This window comes from Acromyrmex echinatior, chromosome 3 (genome assembly GCF_024713525.1).
Source record: "Acromyrmex echinatior isolate Ae372 chromosome 3, ASM2471352v2, whole genome shotgun sequence".
NCBI lineage: Eukaryota > Metazoa > Arthropoda > Insecta > Hymenoptera > Formicidae > Acromyrmex > Acromyrmex echinatior.
This window is the reverse complement of record NC_141854.1, coordinates 10,062,334-10,073,326: the sequence shown is the minus strand read 5'-3', so window position 1 is coordinate 10,073,326 and position 10,993 is coordinate 10,062,334. Positions and strand designations below refer to the sequence as shown.

The 10,993-nt window shown below is 25.7% G+C and overlaps 2 protein-coding genes across 2 annotated transcripts; one reads left to right on the top strand and one right to left on the bottom strand.

The window, feature by feature from the left end:
• The first annotated feature begins 472 nt into the window (after window positions 1-472).
• LOC105146304 (nucleolar MIF4G domain-containing protein 1 homolog) lies at window positions 473-4,726 on the top strand. Its single transcript, XM_011056459.2, has 8 exons — window positions 473-1,158; window positions 1,392-2,077; window positions 2,365-2,661; window positions 2,723-2,910; window positions 3,076-3,251; window positions 3,328-3,680; window positions 4,092-4,223; window positions 4,331-4,726. The coding sequence occupies exons 1-8, from the start codon at window positions 723-725 to the stop codon at window positions 4,619-4,621; spliced, it is 2,559 nt and encodes an 852-aa protein (XP_011054761.1). The 5' UTR covers window positions 473-722; the 3' UTR covers window positions 4,622-4,726.
• LOC105146305 (lysozyme-like) lies at window positions 4,703-10,878 on the bottom strand. Its single transcript, XM_011056460.2, has 4 exons — window positions 8,389-10,878; window positions 7,138-7,314; window positions 6,434-6,507; window positions 4,703-6,360 (listed from the first exon to the last, which is right to left on the bottom strand). The coding sequence occupies exons 1-4, from the start codon at window positions 8,450-8,452 to the stop codon at window positions 6,208-6,210; spliced, it is 468 nt and encodes a 155-aa protein (XP_011054762.1). The 5' UTR covers window positions 8,453-10,878; the 3' UTR covers window positions 4,703-6,207.
• Window positions 10,879-10,993: the final 115 nt, after the last annotated feature.

Sequence of the window (10,993 nt, the reverse complement as noted above, 5' to 3'; positions counted from 1 at the left end):
AATATTTTATGAAATGGTATATACATATATTATATAATATTTTTCTGAATTTTTGATTTCTTTTATATTATTACAGATGTATTTTGCTCCTAAAATGTAGGAACAGAGAATGGATAATAAACTAGAGCATTTAATAGTGCAAATAATGTGTAATAAATAACATTTTGTATAAAGTAATGTGCAATATTACAAAATGTATAATATTGCAATATTAAATGAAATTTTATAATAAATAATATATATAAAAGTTTTATTATTTTATATACAATATTTATTTATTATCATTTTTTAATTTGTCACAATTTTTGAGTATTTTTTAGCATGAATTCAAAATTTAGAAAATAAGCATTTAAAAAATTGGAGGGAATGGCTAAAACATGGCGGATCAATCACAAGTGATACCCGTATAGCGTCACTCTGATTGTAGGCTCTCTACTTTATGCTACTTACATGTCTCGCCGCCTCCGGCGGCCATTTTCTATTCTGGCCGTATCGACTCAGCTTGTAGTTGGGGGCGCTCTAATAGACCAAGATAATATTGTAATAATAGAATATTTCCTGGCGCTCGTAGCGCACGTATGAACAATGTGGAATTTGAGGTTAATGAGAGTTAAGTTTTCATGTCATTCTGTTGTTACATTTATTTTTATTGGTATATTATAAGCATTATTATATATATCGTAATATTTTAAACATTAGTTAAGAATACATTTCTTCGCGAAATGGGGCGTATTCAACATAAAGGGGTACTGAGTACTAAGAGCAACAAATCTAAATCAGTACAGAAAACACGCAAGCAATTGCGTAAAGAAAAAAGACAACAAAAGAAAATAAGTAGAGCAATGTATTATCAAAAGAAAAAATCGAAAAATCAATCGCAACAAATTTTGGAAATATCAAGGATTGACAATGATAAATTGATGAAGATAAAAGAGAAAAATAATACTGAACAAGTACTATCAACACAGAAACGACAAAAGCCTAAAGATGCGAAAGAAGAAAGAATGCTAAAGAATGTGAAAAAGCAAAAGATCACACAGTTAAAACAGGCCAACCTGAATGAGGATAAAGCGATTAAACAGTTGGAAAAGCAATTGAAGTTAAATAAACGAAAGAGCAAATCTGTTCCAAAGTCTTTCATATCAGATGGATTAGATTGTATCCTTTTAATAATTTATTGCTAGAAATTTTTTCATAAATGCTCTTGTTTATTCTGTATGCAGTAAAAAAGAACATGTGTATGAAAGTTATTCTCAAAAATTGTTAAATTATATTTTCATATTTTATACAGTATTTTTATTATGATCTTATATTTTAAATTTATAATTTCAGATTTGTGCATCATAATTGTTTGGTTATAAATCGTTTATAGTTCCTTAACTTTTAATTAGATCTTTTGGATTTCTGCAATTCAGAAAATAGGAGTCACATTGTTGAAACTGAAAAGCAGTTGTTAGAAACTGGATTGAGTAAAGAATTTGAAGAGGACTTGAACATGGCTATTGGTGAGGATGATACTGAGGATGGGAATAAAAAACATGATGAGCAAGACAGTGTAGATGATAATGAAGATTCTGAACCAGATTCAGAAAATGAGAGTCTTTTATCTGATGAAAATGTAATTCAAGTTGATAGTGGAGAAATTTCTTTAAAAGAAACAAATATAATAAACATTAAATCTAAAAAGTATGTACCAAATAAAGAAGAGGATACAATAAATGAAGAATCCAGTCACAGTAATACATCAGAGCAATCAGATGGAGAAATTTCTTCAGAGGAAACAGATACAATAAACATTAAATCTAAAAAGTATACACCAAATGAAGAAGAGGAAACAGTAAATGAAGAATCCAATCACAGTAATACATCAGATGGTAATGAAGACTTGTGGGAAGATATTTATGGAAGACAAAGAGACAAAAAAGGCAATGTTGTATTAAAAAAATATGTACCACCTGCTGTACGCATTGCAAGTAATATTTCTTCTGATAGTGAAAAAATTAATAGGTTAAAGAAACAGATGAAAGGTATTTTAAATAGATTAGCAGAACAAAATATGCACACCATTGCAAACCAGGTAATTATTAACATGTATTATTTAATCAAATATAAGGATGTTTCACAAGGAAATTGATAAACTTTCAGAAAAACTTTTAGAATGTGTTATACATTATATGAATTTTCTTAAGATATAATCTTCTATAAGAATACATTTGTCGAATTTCTTATGGAATATCCTATATATAAAAATAAAGTAAACTTATATTTAAAATTATTTTAAAAAAGTTGAATATCTTTATTGAAAAGAATATTATTTGTGACTGATAAACATTATCTGCATTTATTATCTAATTTTTAATGTAGGTAGAAGAAATGTACATGTCAAACAGTCGTAATTGTATGAATGTAATGTTATCCACATTAATGATGGAAAGTATAGTTGCACCAATATTAACTCCAGACCGACTTATCTGTGAACATATGATGTTAGTCGCTATACTACATGCAAATGTTGGTACAGAAGTTGGAGCACATTTTTTACTGACTATTGTAAGAAAGCTTCACCACATATTGTTCACCACAATGGAAGAATCTCATTGTGTTGAGAATAAAGAATTAGATAATATAGTTCTTATTATTTCACATCTCTATAATTTCAAGGTAAAATTATTAACGATACTTTTTCATTATTATAGAATATATTTATGATTCTATTTTCTAGGTATATGGTCATCGCCTTTTATATCAAATATTAGAGAAACTAGCAGCAAAATTTACGGAAAAAGAAATTGAACTGATTTTATTGATTTTAAAGACAGTAGGTTTTCAATTAAGGAAAGATGATCCAATTGCTTTGAAAGAACTTATATTAAATTTGCAACAAAAAGCAAATAATGCTACTCTGGAAAAGTAAGTCTTTATATTTTAAAATGCTATGTTTACACTGGACGCTCGTACATTTGATTTTAAATTATTTTTTCTATCTGTTCTTTATGTAAAGCTGTATTTCTTGAAATATTTTTTAATATTTATTATTTTTATTTATATATATTATGTATACTATTATCTTTGTAGTTCAAGAGTCAAATTTATGTTGGATGTACTATTGGCAATAAAAAATAATAACATGAGTAAAATACCTCAATATGATCCATCTTGGATAGAACACTTGAAGAAAATACTAAAGAGTTTTATCCATAAGGGCAATAGTGTTACACAATTTAATGTAACTTTAGAAGACTTATTAGAAGGTATGTAAAATACAATACATATAATACAATTTAAAAAAATAACAGTTTAAAAAAATAAGATTACGTATTTTTATAGCTGATGAAAGAGGAAAATGGTGGATAGTAGGCTCAGCCTGGTCCGGTCTTAAGGATATTGGTAAATTAGAAAAGAATTTGGAAGACAAAAAACAAAAATACAGTGAAGACATATTGGAGTTGGCACGAAAACAGAGAATGAATACTGATGTTAGAAGAGATATCTTTTGCATACTTATGACAGCTGAAGATTATTTAGATGCATTTGAAAAAATTCATCATCTTAGTTTGAAGAACCAACAACAGAGGGAAGTCATTTATGTTATTCTCAATTGTTGTATTCAAGAAAAGAAATTCAATCCTTATTATGCTGTATTGGCGCAAAGACTATGTGATTCTGACAGAAAATATCAGGTACATAAATATAATTCTATGTATAAAATATTATTGCGTCTTTAATACAGCAAGAAATTTTTTAAAAATTAGCTTAGAATCAAAATAAGGAAATCAATGCATTAGGAAATTAATTAGCAATCTAAGGAAAAATCGATTTTTCTAATAGTACTTTAGCACTTCAAAAAATAGAAAGATCTGTTAGAAAGTATAGATGTATATTGCAATTATTACTTCATTGTATTATTTTACGTTTAGTAAAACTGGTATTATTATATTATATTGATGCTAATAGAATATTATATTATTTTTTATTGTTAGTGAGAGTGTTGAAGTATCAACTTTGTGAATAATTAATTAATGTAAAGATTTCCAAGCGCAATAATATATTTTTTATGTATATGTTCTAATGATTAATAATGATTATTATAGTTAACTATACAATATGCATTATGGGATAAGTTGAAGACATTGGATGATTTGAATACAAAACAGTTAACAAATCTGGCAAAATTCTTGACTCTTTTATTCTTAGGCAAAGGTCTTCCGCTTTCTGTTTTAAAGGTATGCCTACATCAACTTTTCTAGTTATTGTTTTTGTTTAAGTAATGTTTATTACTATGTTTATTACTATTATATTTAATTTTTATTATCATATATAACAAATACAGGTGATTCAATTCATGGAATTAGACAAGTTAACTATGAGGCTTGTACGGCAAATCATGTTGGGAATATTATTACATGAGAATGAAGAGGCTTGTTTAGAAGTATTTGGAAAGATATCTTTATCCCCAAAGTTGCAAACTTTTAGAGAAAGTCTTAGATTATTTATAAGTCATTTTCTTGTAAAAAATGTATGTGCTGCTGAAAACTTGCAAGAACATAGTGAACTATTAAAGAAACGGGCAGGATTGGTAGATAAACTTTTAAGTACACGAGAGTCAAAACTTATATTTTAACAGATATTTTTATAATAATTAGTACTTACATAGAACATGTATTTTTTATATTATATTATATATAAAATTCTAAGTATTCAATGTAAATATAAAAAATTTTATTTATTCTCTTTTGAAACATATTTATAATATGATATACAAATACTTAACATTATTCAAGTTTTTTTTTATTTTATGATTTATACATAATACATATAAGAATATAGCTAATTTTTCTTTTATATCTCATAGAATAATAACAAGATAAAAGTTTATAAAAACGTTTTAAAATATTTAGATAACAATATTTACTCACCGAATATGTTGACTTTTGCAATAATAGTAACCTCAGTAATACGAATAATGTACAGGATATCTCACAATTTTTTGCCAAACGCTTTTGTGTAAATAGGGTGAAATTAAACTGAGTCGCAAAAGTCCTTTACCACATCCTCTTTGCAATTTACGCAATGATTAATGAGATATTAATTACTAAAAATTACCGAATATGGCAATATTTGGTTTTTAATAATTTTTTTACTCAAATACTATTAACATTACAGAAAAATAGCAAGAGATAAAAATTGTTTATTTTTTTTTCATAGACCTCTAAGAATTTTTTCAGAATTTTTTATCAACTTTTTACTACTGCATTTTCTTATTAACAATTATTTTTACCAACATGAGAAAATACGGTATTAAAAAATAAGAATAAACGACTGTATTTTAAATATTTGATAAACACATATACAATGGGCTTTTTATGGATAATTAATTTATTATTAGATCGTTATAATAATATATAATATATATACATATACAGAGTGTCCCATTTTAAATGATCCAGTTCAATATCTCGAAAACTAAACCCAGTAGATAAAAATGTTTCAGACAAAAGTTGTTTGGCTCGAGGGACATAAAATGGTACCATTGATTTGATCTTGGATAGTCCTCTGAAGGTCACGTGAAGATCACCTTCAATTTTTTAAATGAAACTCCCTATTTGTCATTTCATATTCTTATAGTTCATCTTGAGAGCTTTTCAAAACACTATAATAAAATATTTTTTCATTAAGTATTTTTCGTTATAAGATTTGAAAGTTACAGTATACCATCGACATTGGCATTACTCAAGATATTATATTAAAACGATGGTTAAAACTCTTGTTTAGGAACATGACTTAGATAACATTTGTTAAGATCAAGGTCATTGAAGATTATTCTTATTTTCATTTTTGCACAAAAAATTCATTTTTACGTAAAAATGAAAATAAGAGATACAATCTCCAATGGCCTTGATCTTGACAAATGTTATCTATGTCGATGATATACTGTAACTTTCGAGCCTCATAACTCGAAAAATACTTAATGAAAAAAATATTTTATTATAGTGTTTTGGAAAGCTCTCGAGATGAACTATAAGAATATGAAATGAGAAATAGTGGGTTTCATTTAAAATTGAAGGCGATCTTCACTTTCAGAGGACTATCCAAGGTCAAATCAATGGCCATCTTATGTCCCCCTTCGAGCCAAACAACTTTTGTCTGAAACGTTTTTGTCTACTGGGTTTAGTTTTTAAGATATTAGGCTGGATCATTTAAAACACCCTATATATTTATTTCAATTTCTTCTACAGTTTCTATACACAATTTATATACATTCTCGTAAACACTATGTAACGTATTAGTGCAGCCACTTGCGCCAAATCGATGAATACGTACATAATCATCACAGTTAATTATTCCATTTCCAGTGCAATCCTATTTAATTAACGCACATTAGATAATTTACATCAGTAAATATATGTAAGTTGAAATTTAAATATGATCTTACCCGACTAAATTTGGCCATATAGTTTTCTACCGTACGAGCAGCACAATATGCATCTTTGGCACAGCTTCTAAAAGCTAAAGGAAAAAAATTTTTAAATTATATATTTTTTTAATATTAAGTTAATTATAAAATTTATATTTGTTAGCTATATTAAATAATGTCAGAATATAAACTATAAGAGTATACTTTGATTTCGTATACTCGGAGTTCTCAAAACTGATTTTTTTCAACGCAGTTAATGATTGAAGAAGAGAATCATAGGTATATCTTTTCGAATTATAATCTAGAATATTCATATGAAAACAACATTGCATTTTGTATATTCTTCTTTCACAATTATAAATATTCTTGGAGAAATATCGCCTAGTTTTGCTTCTACAATTAATTAGTAATTCGAAGACGTGCGTATTCTACACAAGTATGTAGTATTATTATATTTTATTTTTTGATAACTCATTTCTGAACGTGAATTAATATACATATATGTGACTCCATTTTGTTAAATTTATTTTGTTAATTTATTTTTAGCTAAACTTTTTTATATTTTCTTAAAAATATAATTTTTTTCGTTTTCATTTTCTTTTTAAAATATGATATACAATATAAAAACGCAGCTATAATATACGTATAAAAAATAGAAAATGAAATTTATTTTTAATAAACATTTAATGTATAATTTTTTTGTATGAAAAAAGGCAACTCACTATCTTCATTATCGTTATCGCTTTGCCCTCCGTTTATATATGGTTTGCCAGCATCAATCCAATATTGTTTTGTTATATAAAAAGGTCCACATACCGGTCCGTCACAGCCTACAGTGACATTACATCCTGAAGCAGCTTCGCATATACAGCCTATGCATTTTTGCGATATCTCTTGAGCTGTACGAAAAACAGAGATATAATAATTATTATGTTCTTCATTATTCACGAAGAGTGTCGAGAGCATACTTCATATTACCTTTTACAAATTTTCTATCAATTAAAATTGTTTTATCAATTAAATGTTTTTATCTATCTTCCATAAATTATATTTTAATTTTTTGATGTATTTCTATTCACATACATATCTGCACAGATATGATTGGTTTTATAACGTCACAGTTAAAAATATAACTCAAACCGATTTATTGTGAAACTAAATTAACTAAAATACTTGTTTAGAGATACTTATGAATATTGGCGAAAATTTTTCTTTTATTCGATTTATAATATTGCTTTATTCAGATATTATCTCTATTTTGTTATCTCGATAATAAAAATTATTGAAAATAGGTAAATTATTCAAATTTTATTGGGAATTCCTCAGTATCATTGAATGAAATGTATTTCCCGAATCGTTTTACTTGGAAATATTTATACATTTTGAAATATCGTGTTTTACTTGGAAATATTCATACAATTAAAATACGACGCAATATAAGCAGTTCCGGATAACACAAAACTCGAGATATAAAATATTTTTAAAACATTTTTACGAGAATTATTATCTAAAAAAATGTCTTAAATATGTCTAAAAGATGTCTTAAAATTATCTTATGTCTTGATTTTAAAAAAGGATATTTATAAATGTCAAAATTAGTTATAAAATGCTAATTGGGGAATCTTTTGTGTACATAAAGAAATTATTAGAAATATTTACAGAAAAAAAGATAATTATCGTTATTATTTAGTCATTATCGTTTATTATTAAGTCATATTCACAAGTTTTAGATTCATATTAGCCTTGAATTGAGATTAATAGTTAATTGATTTATAAAAAAATTAATATAATTATTGATTTTTAATTTTTTTAATAAAAATTCTTTGATTTTTATAACAAGTAATATACTATACGTTAACTTATTATAATGGACTTATAATAGTATACATAATAATTTTCATACATTTGAGGAAAATTTGCGTGTTATATACAACTCTTATACTTTTTCATTAAAAAAAAAACCGACAACTCACCGAAAGTATATACACAAAACAGCACAATCATTGTAATAGTAATCCATGAGACTTTCACAAACATCTCGGATATATTGATGTTGCTGACCCGCGAAAAACAATGTTACTACTATGTGAGTTGATCCGCACTTCTCGATGATTGCTTTTTTTATACTGCATGATGAAGGTGAGAAGTAAAATATAGATACGATGATTCAGGATGAGTGGGGAAAGGAAAAATCATTTGAAATGGCTATGATTGGAAAATTTCATCGTCGTTGTATTAAAAGAAAAAGAGAAGTTATAAAAACAAGGATTATAAATAATGAAAAATTAATCGAAGCAGTGATGATCAGTAATTAGAAAAGTTAATTAGAATCAGATTAAAGTTAATTTAGAATCATTATTTCGATCAATTCGTCGACATTTTTTAAATGTAAAATTATATTTAATGCGAGATTTTTTAAATGTAGAACGAAAATATTCTTCGTAGAAAATCTTTTATATATACACAAAAATAATTGCAATAATTTAATTTTAAAAAATTAAAAATATTCCATAAATAGTTTCTTAATTCTTCATGTTTATACTATAACAATAATTCTTGAATCAAGTGTTATCTTTGATTTGTTTCCTTATTGCAATTTCATATTTTTCTGCTATGAAAGGAATATCAATATATTTATTTTATTAATTTTTTAAATATACGATTAATGTACCGCTTTATCACACGCACTACATAAACTATTTGATGAAGAAAGAGATAAGAGTAGATAAACTTTTAAATATACTTATATATATTTTTACTGATATTTTTATAATAATGGTAATACACAAATAAACATATATTTCATAAAACATATACGTACATATTATATACATATATTATATTATATAAAATTTTGAAGATAATATCTTATTAAAAATAAAAAGACATACATATGTAAAGTATACATTTAAAAGAAGCATTAAAAAGTGTATACAGCACTAAATAAAAAATTAATTACGCAAAAATAAATAGGGAAAAGTGAAGGAACTATGCGCATCTAAGGGAAATTTATTGCCTTGGAATGGTTTTCCAAATTTAAAGCGATATAAGTATGGAAATAGAAACTATAAACAGTCTTTTATCATTATGTATCTTCATATCGAACAGATTTTCATTCAATAAGATCGTATTTAATTAAAAGGAAAAAACGGAAAAGCGAAAAAATTTCTCGTCGGATATTGTGCGCATAGGTTGGGTAATTGTGCGCAAAATAAAAGTCGTAAAAAATTAATGAATTGTGGAATGTTGATAAAGAAATCAGAAAATATATTCATTATATTACAATATAAATATATATTAAATATATTTTAAATATTTTAAATATATATTATAAAAAATAGAAAATTAATATAATAATATGAATATAATAATAATGCACATAGACTTTGGCAAAATGAAATGACAAAATAAAATAGTAATGCTAAGAAGAAAAAATTAGTGCTAGTCATACAGTATATGGAAGATAGGTAATTGTGCGCATTTCAAAATATTTGCGCACAGTTGCCCTCCGCAATCTAACTCGATACGAAGTATACTATATAGTGAGTGCAAAAAGTATTCGTACAGAAAATATTTAAAAAAAAACTTTATTTTTAAAAAGTAAATATTATCCAGCAAAAAATGAGTCATCGAATCGATATAATCGATATAATTACGATGAATTTGACGTCAATTCGATGTTTAATTGATGATCATTTCTTGTTGGATAATTAACCATCTATTTATAAAGAATAAAATAGACTGTACGTTTCTTAAAATTATATATACCAAAAGATATGTATTAATTATACAAAATATATTATCTGAAAAATAAGTGAAAATTAAAAATGTATTGTTTGAATGCTCAAAAAGTATTCGTACAGACGAAAAATTTAGCTTCTAAAATTAGAAATATATGCGAAGCTCGTTTGTTTATAACAGAATGTATTCATTGTATAAAATTGCTAATTAATGTTTATTTTCTATAAATAAGACTTTTTTTATAACAAATTTTCTTGTATGAATACTTTTTGCTCTCACTGTATATAAATACGATTACTTCAACAATTCCTAACCAAACTGAATAAATAACAGGTCAAAAGATGCACATAATAACGTACTTTAATATTGTATGCAACTTTAACAAAACAAATTAAAAATACAGACTTATTTTCTGAATGCTAAAATAACAATAAAAGACGTGATTTTACTTTTTCGTATTTCTCTGGCTAGCAATGTATTTACGTCATATCTTTTGTAGTTATATCTTGAGAGGACAACCTCTTGCATAAAAATTTCATCACGATGATATTTTCATCTATTGGAAAAGTACCAAATCAGAATGCGCACAATTCCCGCACTTTCCCCTATGTAAGTAATCTAATTAGTTAAGTACGAGGTATACGCAGTATAAAAGTACAAAGATATACATAGAGGTCGGATACTTGTGGGACGGATTTCCTCATACATCATTAACAAAGATACATCTAAATCTTAAAAAGAAATCTTAAAAAATTTGTTTTGTTTAGTTTTTGTGAAATATTGTTTTTATTTTAAAAGTCCACATTAAAATTCTATTTTTGAGGCTTAGAAAGATAT